Genomic DNA, 23,786 nt, shown 5'->3' with positions numbered 1-23,786 from the left:
GAGCCGGGACACCTGGGTTCTGTCCCCAGCTCTGCTGCTCCCCCGCTGGGAATTCCAAAAAAAGTCGCTTTCCCTCTCTGGGCCCGTTTCCTCACCCTCAAATGGGGATGCCGGCCCAGGGGGTAGAGGATGCCTTGCCTGCCTGCAAGCAGGACCCAGTCTCTAAAAGTGGGGCGAGAGGACCCTTCTCCAGCTCTCTGTGCAATTCTTCCTTGTGATCTGGAACTGACTCTCTCCACTCTGGGTAACCATGGAAGGGCTCTTGGACTTCTCTGGTGGTTGGGGTTGGGGCTGGGGGTTCGGTTTCTGTTCGAGGACCTGTCTGTGTGGGGCTGGCCTGCCTGTGGCCCCCTCAGAGAGAAGTGGCGCTGGGATGAGATGGGGGCCGTGGTTGTCTGGGCGAGAGTCTCGAAGGACCTTACAAAGGCCCTTCCGGATCAGCCTCCCATCGATGACTTGAAGTCCTGTCACATGACCGCAGGAGGGTCTTCTGTCATTTAGGGTCCAACCAAGAAACAGAAACACGTAGCCATTTCAGACAGAGAGACTTATACAGGGAGTTCATTCCACAGGTCAGGGGAGAGCTGAGAGCCGAAGAGGGGATGATGAGTCAGCCCAGAGATGAGCTGGTGCCCTGGGGATGGAGGGAGCTGGTGCTGTGGGGATGGAGGGAGCAATCAAGGGGATGCCCTTGATTGCAGTTGGGTGCTCTGCCCTGGGGTGGTGGGGTCGGCAGAGCCTGGGAGCCCGGGCTGCCTGGTGCCAGGTGGAGGCTGCTGGGTGGGAGCTGGACCACGGCGGGGATGCAGCTGCTGCCGGCCATCTCGCTTGAGGAGGAAGATGCCAGCTTCTGTCTCTATCCCCCTCTTCCGTCTCCCCAGACCCTGCCTTGCCTGACCGGAACCGCGCTGACAACCCACTGGCAAGGGAGTCTGGGACATGCAGCCCACAGACACCGGCCCCCTGCCACACAGGAAGGAAGGTGTTGGAGGCGAGAGGCCTGGGACTGGCCCTGTGATGACTTGTCCTTAAATGCTTCGGGTGTTGGGGAGCTCACTCTCAAGCTCTGGAAGGAGCAGCAATAGTCCACTTCGTTGCCAGCTGAGTATGAACGTTGGCTCAGAATAAGGAAGAAAGTTCCCTGTGACTCCCCCGCTAAACCAAGGGATCCGTCTTCAGAGCATCAGCCCTTTGTGTAGTAGGACAGTTGGCTGCCCCAAGCCTCGGCTTTGCTCACGCTCTCGTATCTGCCAGGAAAGCCCTTCCCACCCTCCACTGCTTGGCTAATTACCCATCTGATGAGATGGAGCTCTTCCAGGAAACTTCTGGCACACCCTGTGCCCTTCTATGGCACCTCAGACTTTGTTCTCTGTTCTGCACTAACCACGTCGCGGTAAACGTGGATTTCTGCGTTTGGCCCCCCTGATTCACGGGGGGCACAGAGACTGATGGCCTTGGGTGGCATCACATCCCAGAGACGCTCCAGTGTGCCGAGCCTACCAGAGCTTTGTGGACGCGCTCTAACTTAATCCTCCGCAGGATTAATCCTGAAAGTAGCTATGATTAGTCCGCAGTTTTCAGCTGGAGGATCTGCGCAGAGCTGGGATTTGAACCCAGCTTCTTCTGGCTGGGAAGGCCACGTTCCTTCGCCGTGGGCCACGTGGTCTTGTCACAGCACGGCTGGCCCGGGGGTGCGACTGCCTCACTGAGACGTTTTCGGTTCAGCTTCTGGTGCCTCGCCCCCCACCCCCTGTCCCAGCCCCTACGTCAGCCCCTCGCAGACGAGGATGCCGTTCCCATGGCCACTTCTCCATTCTGAAATGACCAAGCGGCCTGGCTGGGCCGGCGGCTCTAACCACAGATTGACAGATGTTTCCATGTGTGGAAGTGGGGTTTGAGTCTTGAGGCGCTGTTTTCGCGGTTCCCTTTTCGGCTCTTGTCCTTGGGCGACGTGACCCATCACGGTTTCGTGGCCCTGATGTGTTTCCCATGTGTACTGTTCACAATCTTTAGACTGTTCTTAACAGTCCTTTTTGTGAGCATAGCACGTTCCAGTTTGCAGAGCCTGTTTATACACATTAGCTCATTGGATCTTCCCAGCAAACCAGGAGGGGGCTTATTTGACAGATGAGGGTTCAGAGAGTCTAAGAAATGACAGCAGCAACGGTTTGCAGCCCTTGGCTGAACTCTTAGCACGTGTCCCTGAAGCACCGTGCTAAACCACGCGATGCAGCCGTGGGAGGTGGGTAGCGTTATTATTCCTATTCTAGAAGTAGGGAACTTGACGCTCCAAGAGGATAGTTGACTTGCCCAAGGTCACAGAGCAGCAAATCCAGACCCATCTCTTAATTCCTGGTCCAGTGTTCTAGCCAACTCTTTTTTTTTTTTTTAAAGATTTTATTTATTTATTTGAAAGAGAGAGAATGAGAGAGAGCACATGAGAGGGGGGAGGGTCAGAGGGAGAAGCAGACCGCCCGCTGAGCAGGGAGCCCGATGCGGGACTCGATCCCGGGACTCCAGGATCATGACCTGAGCCGAAGGCAGTCGCCTAACCAACTGAGCCACCCAGGCGCCCCTTCTAGCCAACTCTCGAGAACAGCTGCCAAACTGAGCAAAAATGCCTTGTTATATCTCAACAAATCTATGACATCACTGCATACAGACACACCACTATTTTATATGCCATAGGAAATAAAAATGCTGTCAATTAGGCTAAGACAATACTTTCTTATCACTTAGACTTTTTTTATTTCACACTTAATAAAAAAGCTCCTCTAGATTTAGGTGCATAATGTACACATATCACTCTTGTACATACATAAAAGGAACATTTATATGAAAATAAAATGATATGAAATTTACACGAAAATGTACTTCGTCACATTGAAAATCTGACTCTGAGTCAGAGTGACCAATGCCTGTGCTTTTTTTTTTTTTTTAAGATTTTATTTATTTATTTGACGGAGAGAGACACAGTGGGAGAGGGAACACAAGCAGGGGGAGTGGGAGAGGGAGAAGCCGGCTTCCCGCTGAGCAGGGAGCCCGATGCGGGGCTCGATCCCAGGACCCTGGGATCATGACCTGAGCCGAAGGCAGACGCTTAACCGACTGAGCCACCCAGGCGCCCCTACCTGTGCCTTTTTAAACAATATTGTCCTCTGTGTCAGCAAGTGTTGGTGATCTCTCTCTCTCTCTTTCCGTTTTTAAATGCATTTTATTCAGCAAAAGCTTACATATAATAAAGTGCACAAATCATAAGTACATCTGATGAGTTTTTATCCATGTAAATATACATCTGTGATCATTGGTGAGCTGATTGTTAAATATTTAGGAATTTTGCAAACCAGCTTTTAAACTGTTTATTGTTCAAAATCAGCCATCGTGGGAATATTTACACCATGGAAACTGGCAAATGCTACAGTTCTGGGCTTTTTTTCTCTCTCAGGGACCAGTTTACCAGCACAGTATTGAACTACCACTGGGTTTAGGAAAGAGATTTCCAGCACCCCCTAGAAGGCAAACTCTATGCTCTCCCTAATCCCTCTGCCACAAGCTAACCATTCTGAAGCAGCTTTTCTTCCAAGAATCCGTAGGTGGACTGGTGGCCCCTCCACGGGCTCTGCATTGTGCAGTGCTCCCCACTTTTCACTCCCACAGGAAGAATGCTGCTAAACACGTCTGCTTGCCCACCTCCCCTGCCCTGTACCCACAGCCGTCTGGTTCCTAGAGGCAAAGAATACTCCTGTACTGTCTCCAGGATTTTTTTTTCCCAAGCCACAGAAACCCATACTAGAGAGATGCTTGGCTTGAGAACTCCATCCAGAGGGCCCCTGGCCAACAGCTCTGGTAAGACACACCCCAGTTTTCAGAGATAGTAAAATGTGAAAAATGGCGCCTCTTAGAACCGCTGAAATACTGAGCACTATTACCCTTCTGAATGTCTTCCTTTCCGGTTTCCTTTGAGAAGCAGCTCGTCTTGGCGATCGAGCCTATAAAGATGTGCCTGCGTTCCCTGGAGGCCAGCGATCTCATGGGGCACCCCACCCCTGGGCGAGCGGGGTCTGCCTGCTTCTCTGGGGTCAGCCCTGAGCTGGAAAGAGAACCCGAACCCTGCAGGAAATCTCGGCGTTGCCACCAGCCTGCTTCTGGACGTCTCTGGGGATTGCTCAAAGTGTACCCTTATGGGGTGGCACCTCGGACACACCTCTGTGATGACTGTTTCAGGATCAGCGTGGTCTTCTCCACCCAGCCGTGACCTTCTGCGACTGGCTTTTAATCACCCCTGGGCTCCCTCAGAGCCCAGCACGCCCCTGACGTGGGGCAAGTGTCCGGGATATATTTGGATGAGTGAGCAGATGACAGAGCAGGGATGGAGAGACTTCATCCTGAAGGCCCGTCTCACTGCCCTGGAGAAAGTCACTTCTCTATCACATCCACAGGGGCACTTGAGATGACCACGCAAAATGGCTTTGCAGGAGCTCTGCGGGCTTGAGAACATGACTCATGTGACCCCTTCAGAGAAGTCAGGACTCACGTGCTATTTGAGTCCTTGCTCTGGGGCCGGACACAGAGCACTTTGCATGAATCCCTTCAGTGCTTCTCAAAGTATGGGCCACAGACAAGCAGTGTCAGCATCCCTCTGGAACTTGCCGGAAATGCAAAATCTTGGGCTCCTGCTGAATCTGAAACCCTGGGGATGTGGCTAGTAGTTTGTCTTTGACAAGTGCTCCAGAAGGTTCTGCTGAAAGCTAACATTTGCAAATCACGGCATGAGCTCACGAGTCTGCCCACCAGTCCTGTGAGGTAGGTACCATACCTACCTCATTTACCATAAAGAGCAAAAACCTCGGTCGTGCGGCTTGGTCCCCAACATGTCCAGACTGGAAGACAATTTTTTTTAAAAAAGCTATCATTCCTACACCATACAATTAACCCTTTTATAAGGTGTACCATTCAGTGGTTCTTAGTATAGTCATGAGGTTATGCGATCATTACCACTCATATGATCATTGCCTCCAAAGCAACGTTGTACCTTTCAGCAGTCACTGTGCATCACCCCCTCTCCCAGCCCCTAGCAACCTCTCACCTACTCTCCATCTCTATGGGTTTGCCTATTCTGGACATTGCATATAAATGGAATCCTATAACTTGTGGTCTTTTGTTTCACTGAGCATCATGTTTGTTTGCAAGGTTTATCCATGTTATAGCATGTGTCAGTCCTTCATTCCTTTGTGTGGCTGAGTAATATTCCGTTGTATGGATAGACCACATTTTGTTTACCCATTCACCCACTGATGGGCTTGGGTTGTTTCCGTTTTGTGGCTATTGTGAAGAGTGCTCCTGGGAATATTTGTGTACAAGTACTTGTTGGAACACCTATTTTCCATTCTTTTGGGTATATATCTAGCATTAGAATTGCTGGGTCATGTGGTAACTCTGTGTATAACTTTCTGAGGAACTGGCAGACTGTTTTCCAAAGTGGCTGAACCATTTTAAATTCCCACCAGCAGTATATGAAGGTTCTAATTCCTTCAACATCCTTGCCAACATTTGCTATTTCCTTATTTTTTCCCCTTTAATTGTAGCTGTTCTAGTGGATGTGAAGTGGTATCTCATTGCACTTTTGATTTGCATTTCCCTCATAATTAGTGATGTTGAGCATCTTCATGTACTTGCTGGCCATTTGCATATCATCTTTGGAGAGATGTCTATTTAAGTCCTTTGTTTATTTTTGAATTGAATTTTTATCTTTTTTTTTGTTGAGTTTAGGAGTTCTCTATATATTCTGGATATTAATCTTGTATATGAGATATATGATTTGCAACTATTTTCTCCCATTCTGTAGGTTGTCTTTGGACTCTGTCAATAGTGTCTTTTGCCGCACAATTCTTTTTTTTATTTTGATGAAGTCCAATTTATCTATTTTTTCTTTTGTTGTTTGTGCTTTCGTGTCATATCTAAGAATTCAAGGTCATGAAGATTTAACCCCTATGTTTTCTGTTTTCTTTTTTTCAAGATTTTTATTTATTTATTTTTAATTAATTAATTAATTAATTTATTTATTTATTTATTTGAGAGAGAGAAAAAGAGAGAACGTGAGTGGGGGGAGGAGCAGAAGGAGAGGGACAAGCAGATTCTGTGCTGAACATGGAGCTTAACACAGGGTTCAATCCCATGACCCTGAGATCATGGCCTGAGCTGAAATCAAGAGTGGGATTCTCAACCGACTGAGCCACCCAGGTGCCCCAACCCCTTTGTTTTCTTCTGAGAGTTTTATTGCTTCAGTGTTTACATTTAGGTCTTTGATCCATTTTGAGTTGATTTTTGTATATGGTGTGAGGTAGGGGTCGAAACTCATTTTTTCATGTGGATGTCCAATTGTCCCAGCACCATTTGTTGAAGAGACTAGAAAGAGACAATGTTTTAAAGAAAAATGTCAAGTAAAATACTAGTGTAGCTGATATAGCAAAAAGTGGGAAGGTGGTACTTGAGGGAGATGTTTCTAGTGGATTCTTGCTCCTTAAGGATTTCCTCTGCCCTGAGGACATGCTCTGTTCACTAAAAGATGCCAGGACGAGGTGATATGGCCACTGGTCTCCTACCCAGAGGGGCAACTTGGCAAGACCCCAGCCAGGTTTCCCCTTCTCTGCTTTTCCTAGACCTACATCTATGAACAAGGGGTCTCTGGGAGTAAAGAGGAGTGATCTCCCTCACCTGCTCACCCAGTACCCAGCTGCTCCCTCCTCTTCCCCTAACTGGACCTTGGCCCAGCACCTCTCCCATCTGGCCAAATGCAGTTCAAAAACAACCTCAAGAGCATTTGGATATGTTTTCCTGCCTGGACTAATGACACTTCTGTCCACATCCTGGACCCAAGTTCCCATTGGGTGGGGTGGCAGTCCTCACCTCCTGAAAGTTGGTGGAAATGTGTGGTTTTTCCTTTTCTCATTTTGCTTTTGGAACATAAGAACCTTTCCAAGTCTCTCTGGCCAAAAGATGACAGTACGGGCCTTTTGGCCTCCCTGCCCAAGCCGAGTGGCTCCATGTGTTGCCCATCTTTCCATCACCCACACGGTTCCAGGTGTATTCATTTCCTAGAATTATCATAACGAAGTGCCACACACTGGGTGGCATAAAATACCAGAAATGTATTCTCTCACAGACTGAAGACTGGAAGTCCAAGACTGAAGTGCCCTCGGAGTTGTTTCTTTCTGGAGGCTCTGAGGGAAAGTCTCTTCCATGCCTTTCTCTTGGCTTCTGGTAGTGGCTGGCAATCCTTGGTGTTCCTTGACTTGTAGAACATCACTCCAGTCTCTGGTCTTCTCCCTGTGTTTCTGTCTCCGTGTCTTCTCCTCTTATAAGGACACCATTGGATTAAAAGCCCGCCCGACTCCAGTATGACTTAATCTTAACTAATTACATCTGTAGTGATCCTATTTCCAGATAAGTTCTCATTCTGAGGTTCCAGGAAGGACATGAATTTTGGAGGGGATACTATGCAATCCGTGGCACCAGGCAATGCCAAGGGCATAACTGGGAAAAGGCTATAGCTGACACTCCATTTCTGAGAGCCTCCTGTGTGGTTCTGCTTCTAACAGCCTGCACCTGAGCCTGGGCGTTAGCGCGACATGTAGCACTTCTTCCTCCCTATGAAGGGGGTGAACAGATGTACTGCTCATAGTCTGTGTGCCAGCCCATGATCCAAACCTGAGTCCTTTGCTCCTCTGACAGGTGACTGTAGAGAACTGTGACCATGAGGCGTGTGTCTAGGGATAGAGATAGGGACGACAGAAGCAGATGACATGGGGAGGGGGGTCTGATGCACCTCTTCACTTACCTGGATCCTCCGGATCTGCTCAGTCCTGATTCCAAGTGGTATACGATTTCTAGTCTATATGGGGTTGCTGCTATGCCCTCCTACCCTTATGACCTGGTGGATCTGATAATCCCTAGCTCAGTTTCGAAGCTCAGGTAGTAGAGCTGCTTCCTGTCCCAGGTGCTCAGTCTTTCTTAGGATCCAGTAGCAGGCCAAACACTGTTTTTCAAAAGAAGAGTCGTTCTCTGCTGCTGACAACCCTAAGGGTCTGCACTGGCACCCCCTTCTACCGGGTTTGCCAATGACTTCGCCCAATATCCTGCTCTTGCCCTGTGGAATCTTCTTGGTTGTGTGGCTTGAAGAGCAGGGCATCATAGCTTGGACCTTGGCAGAGTCGTCTCTCTCTTCATCTCAAAGCTGAAAGCTTTCTCTGACAAATGTCAGTGAGGATGTAGAGAAATTGAACTGTTGGCGGGGATGGAAAGTGGGGAGGCTGCTGTGGAGAACTGTATGGCGGCTCGTCAAAACATTAAAAACAGGACTACCATATAATCCAGCCATTTCATTTCTGGGTATGTACCCCGAAGAATGAAAGGCAGTGTTTGAGGAGCTATTTGTACACTCATGTTCATAGCAGCGTTATTCACAGTCGCTAGAACATGGAAGCAACCCAAGTGTTCATCAACGGATGAATGAATGAGCATAATGTGTATCCATACAACAGAATAATATCCAGCCTTAAAAAAGAAGGAAATCCTGTCATATGTCAATGTGGATGAACCTGAGGACGTTATTCTAAGTGAAATCAACCAGTCACAAAAGTACATGCACTTTGTAATTTCACTTATATGAGGCACTTAGAAGAGTCAAGATCATAGAGACAGAAAGTAGAATGGTGATTGCCAGGAGTTGGGGAGTTATTGTTTAATGGGGATAGAGTTTCATTTTGACAAGATGTAGAGTTCTGGAGATGAATGGTGGCGATGGTCACACAACAATGTGAATATATTTAATGCCACTTAAGATGGCTAATGTAGACTTAAAGTGGTTAAGATGGTAAATTTTATGTTATGTGTATTTTTTTTTAAAGATTTTATTTATTTATTTGAGAGAGAATGAGAGAGAGAGAGAGCACATGAGAGGGGGGAGGGTCAGAGGGAGAAGCAGACTCCCCGCCGAGCAGGGAGCCCGATGCGGGACTCGATCCCGGGACTCCAGGATCATGACCTGAGCCGAAGGCAGTCGCTTAACCAACTGAGCCACCCAGGCGCCCATTATGTTATGTGTATTTTAACACAATTAAAAGCACCCACCAGCATTCTAATCACTTAATAAATAGGTCAGAGTATTATTCCCAAGTGTGGTATATGCTGCTTCCAAATTCAAAGAGGCCAAAGAGGGTGCCTTTAAACAATAGGTTCCCTCCAAGTTCCTGAGGTCAGAAGCCTGAAATCAAGGTATTGGCAGGGCCATGTTTCCTCTGAAGGCTCCAGGGGAGAATCCATTCTTTGCCTTCTCTAGCCCCTGGTGGCTCCAGATATTCATTGGCCTGTGGCTTCATTACTCCAATCTCTGCCTCTGTTGGCACATTGCTTCCTCCTCTTCTCTGTGTATCTCTTATAAGGACATTTGTCATTGGATTTAGGACCTGCTCAGATAACCCAAGATGATATCCTCATCTTGAGATCCTTAAAGACCCATTTTTTCCAAATAAGGTAATATCTACAGGTTTCAGGGATTAGGGCATGGACATATCTTGGGGGGGGGGGTGCTTTTTTTTGGTCTCCTGCATGGTAGAAGAGGAAAGGTACATGTGTTTTGTCTCAGAGGTGACAGCTCTGTGTGCCTCAGCCCCTTGGGTCCTTGATATCTTCAGCAACATGATGGACCCCTGAATCTTCATGAGGTTTATCTTCTACCCTCTGGCACACATGGTCTTGCCCCTTCCTGCTCCCCAGATTCACAGCAGCAGGGGAAGGGGGTCATTGGCCTATGAAGGGGATGTGGGTAACTTTCCAGAAGCTTTCACCATAATGTCCTCGATAATCTTGACATTCCACGGACATCACCCAGGTCCATCATGTAGACATTGCGTGAGTGTTGGTTGCTAACAGTGCATATCTGCCCCTTTCTCTGGAGACCTGCTCTCTGCCCAATAGTAGGGATCTTACCAGGGAGGTTCCGTCTCTCCTGGGGATCGGCAAGCCACAGTCTGGCTGACCGACACTGGAGTCCAAAAGGCTGGCTCTCGGTGGGGAAGGGGCACCTCAGTGGTGCCGTTCATGCTCCAGAGGCCCCTGGGAGACCAGAGTGAGGCCAGTCTCCAGCCCAAAGACCTCACCAATTAGCTCTCTCCGCTTGCTCTGTCCCCCTTCCCTCATTCCACTCCTGAAAGCCCACGACCCACAGATCCCTACCTCTGGATCTGCCTCTGGGAACCGGAGCTAAGACCGTCGCTGGCCACGATCTGATGGGGAACAGGGCCTTAACAGAGCCCCTGGGCAGGGCCAGGAAGCTGTTCTGCGGCCCCTGCCTTGTCAGGGTCAACGGCTTTGCGGGTGTGCCCGCTGGAGAGACGGCAGCAAGCCCAGCAGCTGAGATCAGGCGGTCCCGTGCTGTCCCCTCCTCAGAGGGACCCTCCCGGCTCCCAGTCTTCCTCCAGCTCACTCTCCTACTTTATTTTTTACAGCCCCTATTACTCTCTGAAACCAGGTGACAGATTCGCTCGCGGCGTCCCTCCGGTCCGAGGGCCTGGGACCCCGGTGCCTCCACAGCTGGTTCTCGGGCACCCAGCACGCCCGAAGGTGCTGAACCAACACCCAGCGAATGAGTAAAAGAGCAGGCCGATGTTCTGTCACTTAAAGTGGACAGAAGGGAAGAATTGGGGTTTTCTGCGGAGATTCTAAAGCGAAGGCCATTTCTGGGGGTCATGGGGGTGGGAGAAACCAGGTCAAGGCAGGCTGTCTTCCAGGTGCTGAAAATCCCCTCGGCCCGGGCCAGCCCCTCACTGGCCGGGCTTCTTGTTGGGTCTGGCGCAGACCTCAAGGAAACATAACATTTTTAATAAAACCTCAGAGTCAATAAAGCCGAATGGTCTCCGTGCCTCTCTTGCCCGCCCCAGCTGTTGACTTTAGAAGTCAAGAGGTTGGGGTGTTGCCCAATCCCCGTGTAGTCCAGGGAGATATAAGCGAGGAGGGCCTGGCCCATTTTCTGTGAAAAAAACACAAAACAAAACAAAACTCACTGGGCCCTGGAAAGATTCCACCACCAGCCAGAATCAAAGGTCCATTCAGAGCGACAGAACTCCTCACATTCGCTGCTAATGAAAACCAAATTTCGCATCCCTCTGAGCATTTCCAGGGACTGCAACTGGAAGGGGCCGCCATGGAGCTCTTGGCCACCCCTCCTGCCACCAGGAGGGCCCCGCCGTGTTAAAATTGTTTTATGATGATATGGGCCTCGTATTTTTCTAATTTCAGGCGTTGGTGATTTAGGACTGACTTGTTTTCATGGAAAAAGAAATAGAACTTGTGTGAGGCAGGGCGAGACGGCCACCTCGGCAGATAGCCCCCCTGGGTGTGGGTCCTGGGGGAGTGAGCCCCGTGGCCCGCCTCCAGGGAGGCCTCGTTCACGGGGCGTCCTCTCGGAATGGGGAAGGATGGACTGGGGGGTCACCAGAGGGTGCAGAGACACGGATTTCCGTCTTTGGATTTCCTGCTTTGTGACTCTCAGAATCACAACCCAGAAAGGCAGACACATCACTCTCAGAAGCAGAGAAAAGGCCATAAAACCTTGCGTCCTTTCTGCTTCTGCTTTTTGTTTTATTTTTTATTTATTTGAGAGAGAGCACAAGCAGGGGGAGAAGCAGACACCCTGTTGAACAGGGAGCCCAATGTGGGACTTGGTCCCAGGACCCCGGGATCATGACCTGAGCTGAAGGCAGACGCTTAACCGACTGAGCCACCCAGGTGCCCCATCTGCTTCTACTTTTTAAAAGAAAAGACCAAAAATTAGAAAATGATTTCTTTTTCCTTTCTTTTTCCCTTTGATGATCAGTCTTTATTCAAGTACAAGCCATGGGGCACAAACCCAGGTGTGCAGGAAATAGCGCCTTCTCCCTGAAGTCAGTTCTTACTTTGAGTTTCCAATACCTTCAGCTGATGGGGAGCAAACAACCTTCTCAGGTATTGCTCTGCCCTCACTAGAATTGGGGGGGAATTCTGTTCTTGGTCCTCAGTTTCCTCATCTGTAAAATGGGGATAGTGATAGTATACACCTTAATGAGCTGAGTTAAAAATGGCAAAATATTTGGCAAGCAGTATTAGCTGTTGTTGTTATTATTTCAAAGATAAATGCACAGAGAAGACACCAAACCTAGCATGGGGTTATCAAGGAAGGCTCTCTGGAAGAGGCGATGCCTCAGCTAATGTCAAAAGCTTCGGTCCAAACCCAATCTTGAACTCCTCTGCTTGCATATTTAGGGTCTAGAAATTTAATAATATATGATCCCCCTGACAAATGTGCTCATTTTGGAGAACTTTGGAAAACACCAAAAAATATAAAGAAGAATATGGAAAACAGTTATAACCCCATCCTTTCAGTGATTTCATTCTAGATTACTTTTGTTTCTATCTTTAAAATGCATTAATTGATATACTGTTATACAATGTATAACTGGCTAGAAAAATGTTTATTCCTGGAAAAGTACATATTTATAGAAAATAGAGTTCTGGATGGGGGAAAAAAACCACTGAAAATATTAACAATGCTTATCTTTGGAGGGGTGGGATTGTGGGTGATTTTTCTTGTGCTCTTTTTGGTGATCTGTATTATCTCCCTTCTCTCCCATGACTATGTATTATTTAGAGTAGTTTTTTCATTTGTTTATTTATTTATTTATTTTTGAGAGAGACTCTTAAGCAGGCTCCACACCCAGCACAGAGCCCGACTCAGGGCTTGATCTCACGACCCTGAGATCATGACCTGAGCCAAAACCAAGAGTCAGATGCTTAACTGGCTGACCTACCCAGCACCCTGTTATTTAGTATAATTTTAAAATGTGATTTTACAATTTGTAATACATAGAACTTGGGAACCTCAAACTCAAGGTCTTATAACTATTATATCTTCAGGCCACAGAGGAGAGTGGGGTGGCTGGACCAGACTCTGAGCCCTGAATGCTTTAGTCTGAGAGGCTGCCTGTGGCCTTGGGTGTGGTGGTCAGGTGGTTGTCATGAGGCAGGACAACCTGTGGGGTGGGAGGTCAGGGAGAGGGCAGGGCTGTTGTTTTTGCACAGCTGTCAATAACAAAAACTCTTACTGCAAACTCTTATTGCAACCTTGTCTCCGGTAGCTCCTTCAGAGGCTATAACCCTGAGAAACCGAGAAAAACAGAGCTGAGGTTTAGGTCCTGGGGTCCTTCCTGTGACTTCAGTGTTAAAAGTGCCTTAGGAACGCTTTGCTCCTCCTCCTGCCATTTTGCACAGGCTCTGCCCTCCTCTGCCTGGACTATTGCAGTAGCTTGTGAACAGGTCTCTGCACCTGCTTGCAGCCCACATTGCACGCCACCACGGTGCGATCCCCTCCAACACACACCTATCTGAATGTGCCGCCACACCTCAGCTTGGCTCCCCAGTGTCTGCAGAACCAAATCCCCTCTGACTGGCTGCTGGTCCCTGTGACCTGGGCCCCCCTGTCTCCCCATCCTGTTGATGTTGCTCCGCTTTCCCCACTGCCCAGCTCCCGTCCTTCAGGCCTGTGCACAGGCGGTGCCCTCTGCTTAGATGCTTAGATGCGGCCCAGCTGCCGCATCTCTGCCAGGTGAATTTCCTGATCTTTCCATCTTGTCTCATCCACACCATGTATCCCATGGGTCAGCACACCTGTTTTCCTGCCTGTCAGCCCTATGTGCTCCTCAAGAGCCTGGCTGTGACTTATTTGCCATTTCCTCTTGCTGTCTGGCAGCTGCTGGTACGGTGGGGCTTGGGTCTATGTTTAGCGAATGAGTGAAGAACCCTGGCCAAGGCCTTGCAGACATCAAGCCGAAAGAGCAGCGTGGGGTGGTGTGGCCCAGACAGCTGCCACCCATTAGGACACCAGCGAGGCCACAACTGTTTCCAGCAGTCGGCGTGGGCACAAAGTAGCTCCAGAAAACTGGCTCTGGGGCTGTTCTACTCCCCAGTCCCCTGAAGCCTTCCTCCTGGCCGGGCTCAGGGCAGGCTTTCTCCACGGGTCAATATAAATATATAAAACAGCCCGAGTTTAGCTGCAAAACTAAAAATAGGAAGCCTGGAATCCGGCCCTCCAGGCTCCTCTAGCCGCTGGACCACACAGGTGTGGATGCGGATGTTGGGGGGTGCGGCCCCTCCCCTTTCCAGCTCCCCAGCCCTCGTGGGGAGGACTGGGGGCACTCCGGGTTTCCGCAAGGAACAGTTCATTCTTTCACTCTGGCTGCCCCCACCCCCATTTGTTTGACAGCTCATTTCATTTACGACCCCAAAACGAACCGATCCACTGAGGTGCCATTCCCTGCTCACGTGGCCAAGCGGGTACGTGGTGTGGCTGAGAGCCGCCCCTGGGCCATGCCGGCGGGGGGAGGGGGGACCTGGGTGCCTGTGTTTATGGGGTCTGCGTCTAACCCTGATCCTCCCCGGAATACCCCCTGCTGGCCCCCCAGGAGTCTTCTGAGACCCTCTGAGCTTCCTTTTTTTTTTTAAAGATTTTTTATTTATTTATTTGACAGAGACACAGCAAGAGAGGGAACACAAGCAGGGGGAGTGGGAGAGGGAGAAGCAGGCTTGGGCACGTGTCACTGTCTCGGGCCATAAAATCCTGCCGGGACGTCCCTCTCAGAATACAAGCCAGAGCTTCCCTATGGCCGGAAGCCCTGCAGTTGCAGGACTGCTCCGAGGGGCAGTGCTTTGTCTGGGGGCCACATCCCCTCTCAGGAGGTGCTCAGCACAGCCCCGTGCCCAGGAGGCCACCTCTGGGAGCCCCAAGGCCTGCACTGCCGCTCTCAGCCTATGGCCAGGCCAGCCACACACAGGCTGTGGGTTGGCGTGGGGTTTGGTGAGACTGTAGGCCCCGCCCAGCCCAGAGCAACTCCTGGAGCCTCCAAAATGGAATTCTGGAGGCCAACGGGCTCCCAGACTCTGGGACAAAATGGCCTCTTCATCCTGGACGGACTGCTTCACGTCCTGAGCTCCTGATGGCAGCTCAGGGGAGGTGGGGGCGCCTGGCCAGGGCTCCAGGACTCTGGGGTTACCGAACTAGGGATGTCAAACTTTCCCTCAAGCCAAGTAAACGGCTGTCCCAAAGCAGGGCCTTTAGTGATCATGGGACCTGTGATTCCACTCATGTACTGGTACTCGGACACAGTATAGAATAGAAGTATGAATAGAAAAGGAAGCTCAGAGCGGGGGGCGCCTGGGTGGCTCAGTCGTTAAGCGACTGCCTTCAGCTCAGGTCATGATCCCAGGGTCCTGGGATCCAGCCCCGCATCGGGCTCCCTGCTCCGTGGGAAGCCTGCTTCTCCCTCTCCCACTCCCCCTGCTTGTGTTCCCTCTCTTGCTGTGTCTCTGTCAAATAAATAAATAAAACATCTTTAAAAAAAAAGGAAGCTCAGAGGGGGACAGGGACCACCCACTGCCACACAGCTAAAGGGGGAAAGCAAATCGTTCTTCCAACCCAGACATTTCCCAGGCCCTTCTGAGGATGAAGCTCCCAAGATTAGGAAGTCCCACTGAACTAGCACCCTGAGGGGACCTTGCATGCTCCCCATCTGCTGCCACCTGCAGGCCACTGTGGTTACAGCCCTCAAGCTCTGTGATCCCCCGCACCACGCACCCCCCCCCCGGGGCCCAGTCCCAGGACTTCTTCCCGCCTCAGTTCTTGTCTTGGATGCATTGGGTGCGCTGGTCCGTGCCTGCTGGGGGAAGGCGATGGAGCTTTGAGTCAGGGGCTCTAGAGGCCACAGCTCCTCTCCCAGCAGCCATGGCACCAAAGTGTGGCTGGGGCGCAGGGGCTTGAACTGTGGTCCCCTCCTAATCTCCACGATTGCCCACAAAGTGACCCCCAACTCAACCCATTTCTGGAAGCAGAGTGTTGGCCTGTCCAGGACCAGCCCTGCTCATGCCAGGTAGATGCCACCCAAGCACACTCAGAAATTCTGCAGCTGGGGTTGGGGGCTTGCTGGGAGACAGCCTGCCGCCCCTGGGGCCCAACGGGTGCTGTGGGGGCAGGGGCCCGGATCAAGGGTTTAGGCCGAGGAAAGGGAAACTTCCTGTCGGGTGTTGAGTTTCAGGCAGACCGACCTAACGGAAAGGGGCAAAGTCTTGGGATTAGTTTTGAAGTATTTTCATTAGAGAATAAGGTCTGTTCTGTGAAAATTCACCCCCTCAGGTCCCACCTGGACAGGCACGGGCGGCCGGGCCTCTTCGCTGGCAAGCACCGAGACAGGTCCCCGGGCAGTCACACGCACAGCGCCCACCGTCAGCCACAAACATCTCTGGGGAGATGGGAGGCCAGGTGACACCCTCTCTTTGCACCTTTACTGCCTCATCTGCAAACGGGGGGAGCTGACCCAGCTGCCTGCTTTGTAGTTCTGATCTGCTGCTAAACTGCTGTGGGCCCAGCAAACACAGGCCCCGGGGCGGGGTGCTCCCCGAGGCTGTGCTCCCTCCACCCGCCTCTGCCCCCGCCCCACTCCGAGCCTGGGGAACAAGGTGGGGTACACTGCTCCTTCGGGCTACTTGTGAGTCGTGGTGGCACCATGAAGACCTGTCTGATGTCCCTCTGGGGTTCCAGCCACACCAGGAGGAGGCCGCATTTGCCCAGAGTGGTTCCCGTGGTCATTACTGATGGAGCTGGATGCAGGGAGGCCAAGGTGCTGGAGGTCTCCAAAGCAGTGGGTTTAGTCCTGTTCCTGTCCCCAGGCCCTGCCCTGTTCCTCCTTGGCCACGGTCGGAGAGCCCCCCACCCCCACCCCGCCGGCTTCCAACCCCATACACACAGCCCTAGAAGTCTGGCATTGGGATCCTTCAACACATCTCAGAGTTATATTATTGTAACAAATCAGTCAAAATTCCATTTTACAGTTAAATAGTACAGAAGACAGACAGTTTACTGTACAGCAAGTTGTGCATTGAAAACAAACACACTAAGCAAATTATAGTGCAAAGCAGTTTCCACCCCTCCCCCCCTTCCCAGCTCTGGGACGGTTTCACTGAAGATGTGTGTGTGGCAGGTATTAACACCTCGACATGACAATATGTCACAAAGGCTCTGTACCCACCACCACCAAGCTTACAGTAATATGGTATCAAACCCCCTCCGTTTCCTTGTGCTTTCTAAATCAGTGTGTTCGCCGAGGACAACTTTAAAGCAGCCTTGTAAGTAAGGACCCATTCCTAGCAGCCCGAGCCATCTGTACCCACTATGGGCCTTAAAAACAGACTCGGCATGGCTGTCATCGCTTTTAGTCGGCGGGGGCAGGGGTGGTGGGGGTGTTGGGGGGGTGGGGAGGAGATCCATTTATTTCCTGTCTCTGCCCCTACCAGGCCTTGGCTATCAGGAAGGGCTAGTAATCCGGAGTGGGGCTACAAAGTGCTGGGCACTGGGAACCCCAGGGCGCCTCCCATGCAGGCCTGGGGCCAGTCTGCAACCACAGAGAACAGGCATGAGGGAGGTACCAGGGCAATGGATTTGTAGCTGCTTCCTGAGAAGGGGTGGGGAGCCCCCCTGGGTGCAGGGAATCAGCAGGACACCCCAGCAGCTATCTTGAAGAGATGGAGACTGCTTTTTCCAGTGAGGACAGGACCAGAGAAACTGCAGCGGGAGGGGTTTGAGTGAGATCACCACAAGGACTTCCTAGCTCGCTGGAGTGTGTATCCGGTGCGCATCATCTGGTTGCTGTTACAGGTCGGGGGTGGCACGGCAGGCCGAGAGCGATCACAGAGACGACAAGGACGGAGGGCAGGTTGTCACATCCACAGAGGATGTGGCTGAAACGATGACTGAAAACCACACGCTGTCTAGCCTTTACGGGTCTTCTTGTCCTTTCCACTTGCGCCTTTTTAGAACTAAACTCAGACATGAGCATCTGTGCAGCCTGAACCCCTGGGCAGGTCCTGCTTTCCCATCTGCAAACTAAAGGGGCAACACCTCCCCCCTGAGGACAGGGGGTGCTGCGCCGAGGCTGGCCAGCCCTTCGGTCCCGCCGCCCCGCAGCCGCGGCTCCCCACCTCTCCAATTCCTCTTGGGCAAATGTCTGCGAGCCGCAGATGTGAGCTCTAGCGTCGCCTGGGGTTCCCTTGGGTCCCCACCAACGTGGGCCTTCGGCTGGAAGTTGGTAGGACGCCGGAAGGCCTTACAATGCCACACTCTCTGAAGGCAGCGGGGCTGCTGGTCCCTACTGTAGGGCTTTACCTCTAAGAGACCGTGGGTTTGAAAATGTTTGATGCCTCTTATTCTAAAAACTGGTTTTTGTTCAAGCCTGCTTTTGGGGCACAGACTGGTTCAAGATGGAGTGCCGTCAAAGGCTGGAGGACCTGGCCGGGCCTGCCCACAAGGCTGGGGGCTGGGGGCGTGCACAGCTTGGCTGGACCGAGGTGGGACAGGGTTGCCGGAATCTGACCCCGTGACCTCTCACCCCGATGCCTTCTGCTAGGACCTCTCTGGTCCCTGTGCTCTTTCCAAAAATGGCAATTCTGAGACCAGCCAAGGAGGCGGGGGAAGGGGGATCCCTAGCCCTCCACCAGGAGAAGAGAGGGTGAACACCTTGGGCTGGTAAAGTGCACGGAGGACCTGTCTGCAGGTGTTTTTCCTGGTTTTAGGGACCCGCTGCCATTGGCTAGTCTATGGGGCTTGGGACCCGCAGACAGCTGGGACAGGGTGGGAGGCTTTCAGCTGTTAGGAACTCTAGGGAAGCAGAGCTGGGTGGGGCGGGGGGCAACTGGCTTGGGGGTCTTCTCATCCCATCTCTGCCGGCGACTTCCTAGGGCCTCTGGATGGGTCCCGTCCCCATCTATACAATGAGGGGAAACCCTCTCAGGGGCGGGGAGACCTTCCAGTTCTGATTCAGTTTGCGTAAATGCCGAGGGAGGGCTGGGCCCATGGGGTAATAGGGTCTCTGAGGAAGGGGAGGGGGTGGGGAGGTCTTTCCAGGGCCCCGTGGGTCAGACGCAGGCCATATGGGCAAATGCCACCTCTCTCTGGAACAGATGGTCTCTGCCCCCAGGGGACCTGGGCCCTGTGATAGCACCGGGCACGGCTGGGGACAGCCAGGTTCTTCCCGGGGAGGTGGCAGGAGGCTACCTTCCCACAGGCACGGGGGATGAGATGAGGATCTGCGCTACAGGGCAGCGGCCTGAGGGAGGTCCCTACCTATCTGTACAACGACGTGGCTGGACTAGATGCTCTCAGAGCCACCCACCAGCTCCGGGCCCCAGGACTCGTGGACCCTGGGCCCACGACTGGCCCGGAGCATAAGTCCCATTCCTGCCCCGAGCCTCGGAGCCGGGCCAGCCACTTGCCGGGAAGGTTCGTGGGGTCCCTGCCTCTGTCGGGAGCAGTCCGCCTGGAGCCGGGGGAGGGCGGGGGGTCAGTAGGGCCGCCACACGGCCTCGTCCATGCGGCCCGGCGTGCTCAGGGCGGTGGGGGAGTTGCTGTGGCTGCCGTCCGCCTCCACGCTGTCGCTCTGGCCGCCCAGGCTGGGGTTCATGAGGTTGCCGGCGGCGACGGACGCGCTGCTGGTGCAGGAGGCCAGCATGCGGGTGGGGGAGCGGTCGCCCCCGCTGCTGCCGGCCACCATGGAGAACTGGTAGGAGCCGGAGGATGCGCCGTAGTAGAGGTGGTAGGGGGACGGGTTGGCCTGGAAGGGCCCGCTCTGGTTCTGCGGGGCCCCTGGGTAGGGCGGCGGGAGGTAGGTGTGGTGGAAGCGGCTGGTGGCCGGCATGCTGGCCACGCTGAGGCCGCCCGAGGGCGTCGCGCTGTAGGGGAAGGCGGCCGACATGGCGCCCGGGTAATGCATCCTGGGGTCCGGGAAGCGGCTCTCCGTGAACGTCTGCAGCGCCGGGAAGGAGCGGTCAAACTGGCGGGGGTCGGAGAAAGGGTTCAAGTCCGAGGTGCCTGGGGGACAGCAAGGGGGACAGTCAGCCACAGTCTGACAGCACCCCAGGGGGGCCTCTTCAAGAACGACCTTGGGAGGGGCGCCTGGGTGGCCCATTGGTGGGGCACCCGGCTCCGTTTCGGCTCAGGTCATGATCCCAGGGTTGTGAGATCGAGCCCTGCGCGGGGCTCCATATTCAGCAGGGAATCTGCTTAAGACTCCCTCTCTGCCTGTCCCCGCTGAACACGTGTGCTCTTTCTCTCTCTCAAATAAACAAATCTTTTTCTTTTTTTAAAGATTTTATTTATTTATTTGATAGAGAGCTAGCACAGCAGGGGGAATGGGAGAGGGAGAAGCAGGCTCACAAGGAGGGAGCCCGACGCGGGACTTGATCCCAGGATCCCGGGATCATGACCTGGGCCGAAGGCAGACACTTAATGACTGAGCCACCCAGGCGCCCCAAATAATTAAAAAAAAAAAAAAAAAGAATGAAGCGTCGGGGCTCTGGTTCACCGGCCAATTGCGGGGAATCCCTGCTTCTAGATCTGCCTCCACTCTTACTGCCCTGGGCTGCTTGCAGGCTGGAGTCTGCCCGGCTCGGAATGCGGCCCCACCTGGGAGGCAGGTGAGAGCAGGTGCCTGGGCCATGGGTGGCCTTGGAGGCCTCCGTGGGCACGTGGAGAAGGGGGAGGACTTTCCCTTCTCCTCATGGAGTCCTCTTTACAGCCTAGCAGTGCAGAAGCCTGTCCAGGGCATGAAGGTGGGCCCACCTGGGCTGCTGGGGGTGTGAGGAACAGCTTCTGCCTTCCTCCCTCACTGTTAATAACTGGTAAGACTGTGGGTATGAAGAGAGTCTCCAATGGTGCTCTGAGCTTGGGAGCTGGAGCATGCTTTTACAGATAAGGAAACTGAGGCCCAGAGAGAGAGACTGATTTTCCTAATTTTGCAAAGGAAGGACTGGAGCTCATCCCAAGGCCTCTGCTTTCGGCTCCCTGCTGCTGGATGTGTGCACCTCTCCTGCCCAGGTGGGGCTCAGGTAGCTTCCAGGAGCTCCTGCTGGTGTTGTGGGGGCTGGCTCCACAGCCGCTGTCTGTCCCTCACCGTGGGCCTGTGTCCCCAGGGCTATCCTGTGGGCTGAGGCTGACCGGGGGCCAGACAGGGAAGAGACGCCACCTTTACCTGGCTCAGCAGCAAAGGGAGACGGCAGCCGGAGGGGCTTGGTGGGCCGAACGTGCCTTCACACGGAGGGACCCGGCGTCCAGCCAGGCCCTGCCCTAGTTCCTGCAGGTATGGGTCCTCACTGGACTCCCAGACAAGAGCCTCTCAGCCTCTGCGCCCTACTCTTGCAGTCACAGACCCCCTGAACCTCAGCATTCAAAGGGGCTTCAGGATTGAGTCTAACCCCTTCAGTAGGAAAACTCAGGCCTAGAGAGGGTGAGGCGCTTGCCTAAGGGTCACACAGCACACAACCTGGCACAGAATCCTAGGGCTCAGGTTCTGAGCTCTGGAATGGGCCTGACAGGTAGCTGTCCTGTCTCTGAGGCAACCCAGCACGGCACTTATCCTGGTTGTGTGTTGTGTGTATCCTGGTTGTCTGACACTTACTGGTTGTGTGTCCTTGGGCAAGTCACCTAACCTCTCTGTGCGTATCTTCCCACATGAAAAATACAGGCAGTAACAGTTGCTAGGGGTTAAATTAGTTCCTACATGTGAAATGCTTAGACTCACACAGAGTAGAGGCTCCGATGAGGGTTTGCACTGTGCACCGGCTGGAGCACCTCTTGCTCTGAGCACCCGAGAGAACTGGCCCGTGCAGGGCCCTGCAAAGGGGGGTCCCTGACCCTGGGCTTTCCTTGTACCCTGGCCGAGGGGGTGACTCTGGGCAGCAGTAGAGAGGTGGATGATCCCCCAGTGGTGGTCCCGAAGGCAAGTCTGTCTGGCCCCAACCCCTCTGTGCTACCCCCACCAAATAGGACTCAGAGGGAGACCTGTCCTTGTCACGTGGCCAGCTCTACGTGGGCCCTGCCTGCTCTGAGGCTTGGCTAAGGGTGGCGAGCTGCAGGTCCCCTCAGGCCTCTAGTTTCCCCAGATCTGCCTGAGGTGCTGTGTGACCTCAAGTGACACCTGTAACTTCTCAGGGCTTTGGGACCTTCCTTCTCCACTGGGGGTGTTGCCTTAGCAGGCTCTGGTTCTGGTCCTGACTGTGAATCAGAATGGAACAACGCTCCCAGACTCCAGGTGGGTGGATGGGGGGGTCAAGGCGACGGATGACTGGGGCCTTCTGGAACATCTAGTATTCTAACAGGGCCCCTGGCAGGTCAGTGCTGCCCTGGGGTGTAAGGGGTCAGAGGTGCCTGGCTCCCCACCTCAGCTCAGCACGCCAGGGCAGAAGGCCTTGTGGACAGCGCCTGGCTCCCAGAGCAGAGCCAAGCACGAGGCTGACACCCCCACTCTGAGCCCAGGAAGTGAGTGCCGCCCACGCGATGGGAGCCTCATCCTCCAAACAAAGGAAACCCAAGCAGGGACCCCAGAACGTGACAGTAGGGCTGCAGCCCAGGAAGCACAGGGCCCAGGAAGCACAGGGCCCAGGAAGCCCAGGGCCGTGCAAGGTGGACCCGGGCCTGGTGCGTGTGGCCCTTGAAGTTCCCATGGGCTGTGGGCTCTGAGCTGGGCTCACCCAGACTGCCACTGTCCTCTCCTGCCTCACTGCCTGGGTAGTGGGGGAGGGCCTGCCCTCAGCACCCCTGTGGCTGCTACCCCGCACCCCCAACCCAGTAGCCCCAGGAAACCCGAGCTGGTCGGCTGAGGAGCAGCCAATCCCAACACTGGAAGGAAATGTTTATTTTCTTCTCCAAATTGCCCCAGCTGCTGCATGGTGACTGAATGAGGCCTTTGAGCTGCGAGAAGCCCCCACCGTGGGCAGCCACAGCCGAGGGGGCCGGGGGCTGGCGTCTGGAGGGGTCGGGGTCTCGGCACTGCTTACTAGTGACCAAAGCCAGGGGGTCAAAGCTATTAAGGGGCATCGACAGAAGTGATGGTGGGGTGCCCTGAGGGGAATCCCCAGGATAGAGTCTGAGGGCAGAGGCTCATCCCACCACAGGGGGAATGCCAATGAGGGGGCCCTAAACCCGGCCCTGCCAACACCCCTCTTCTTCCCACATTACAGATGAGAATACTGAGGTTCAGAGAGGTGAAGTAATCTGCCTGAGATCACAGCCGGGACCTGGCAGAGCTGGATCCCTAGCCAGGTCCACCTGATGGCAAAGTTCACTCCGGAGAGCACAGGCCCCGGAAGGGGGAGAGCTGGCTGGGGCAGAGGGCCACACAGGCTGCCCGTGGGTGTGGAGGGAGGGCCTGGGGGCCCTGCCTCAGGATGCTGCAGAAGGGGAAGGACTGGGTCAGCCACACCCCATACAGGCCCAGCCTCCTCTCCTCCCAGCCCCAGGGTGGAGGTAGGGATTCTGGCCCGGCCCTTAGTGGCCGGACAGGGGGCGGGTAGGCTTGCCTCAGGCTCTGTAGGCACCAATTTCTAAGCCGTGTCCGTCACCTGTGGCAGGGGAGAGGTAGGTGTTCCTTCCATGGGAGCTGCTGCACAGGAAGCCATTGTTCACCCTCACCTTCTAGAATCTGGGGCTCCCAGGCCGGGCTCCAATACCCCCTGGGCCCCAGCTGTGCCCATGGCAGGGAAAGGCCTGGCATGTCAGACCAGTGTGCCTTGACAAGGGCTGGCCTGGGAGAGATGGGAGCAGGGACAGCTTTCGGGCAGGGGCGGACAGGCACCTGGAGAGCAGATTACCTCTCCCGGTCTCTTGAGGTCAGACCCCCATGCGCAGGCCCCCCGGGGCTCAAAACCACTGACTGCCT

At 53.5% G+C, this 23,786-nt stretch overlaps 1 protein-coding gene and 1 long non-coding RNA gene across 2 annotated transcripts in view; one reads left to right on the top strand and one right to left on the bottom strand.

Moving 5' to 3' along the window:
• The first annotated feature begins 314 nt into the window (after window positions 1–314).
• Window positions 315–10,887, top strand: LOC135364212 (uncharacterized). The gene is made up of 3 exons (XR_010411050.1): window positions 315–3,846; window positions 3,968–4,803; window positions 10,506–10,887. It is a non-coding gene; the product is annotated as an uncharacterized LOC135364212 (long non-coding RNA).
• A 5,957-nt stretch (window positions 10,888–16,844) lies between these two features.
• The window catches only part of RUNX3 (RUNX family transcription factor 3), a 29,618-nt gene continuing 22,676 nt past the window's right edge, over window positions 16,845–23,786 (bottom strand). The window contains exon 5 of the mRNA XM_045898416.2: window positions 16,845–19,942. Coding sequence (XP_045754372.1) covers window positions 19,416–19,942 — 527 coding nt within the window. The 3' untranslated portion in view covers window positions 16,845–19,415. The remainder of the gene's footprint in view (window positions 19,943–23,786) is intronic.

Source organism: Mirounga angustirostris, unplaced genomic scaffold (assembly GCF_029215605.1).
Source record: "Mirounga angustirostris isolate CCGP_5_RB_7025 unplaced genomic scaffold, mMirAng1.0.hap1 SCAF_4, whole genome shotgun sequence".
NCBI lineage: Eukaryota > Metazoa > Chordata > Mammalia > Carnivora > Phocidae > Mirounga > Mirounga angustirostris.
This window is presented reverse-complemented; position numbering and strand designations above follow the sequence as displayed.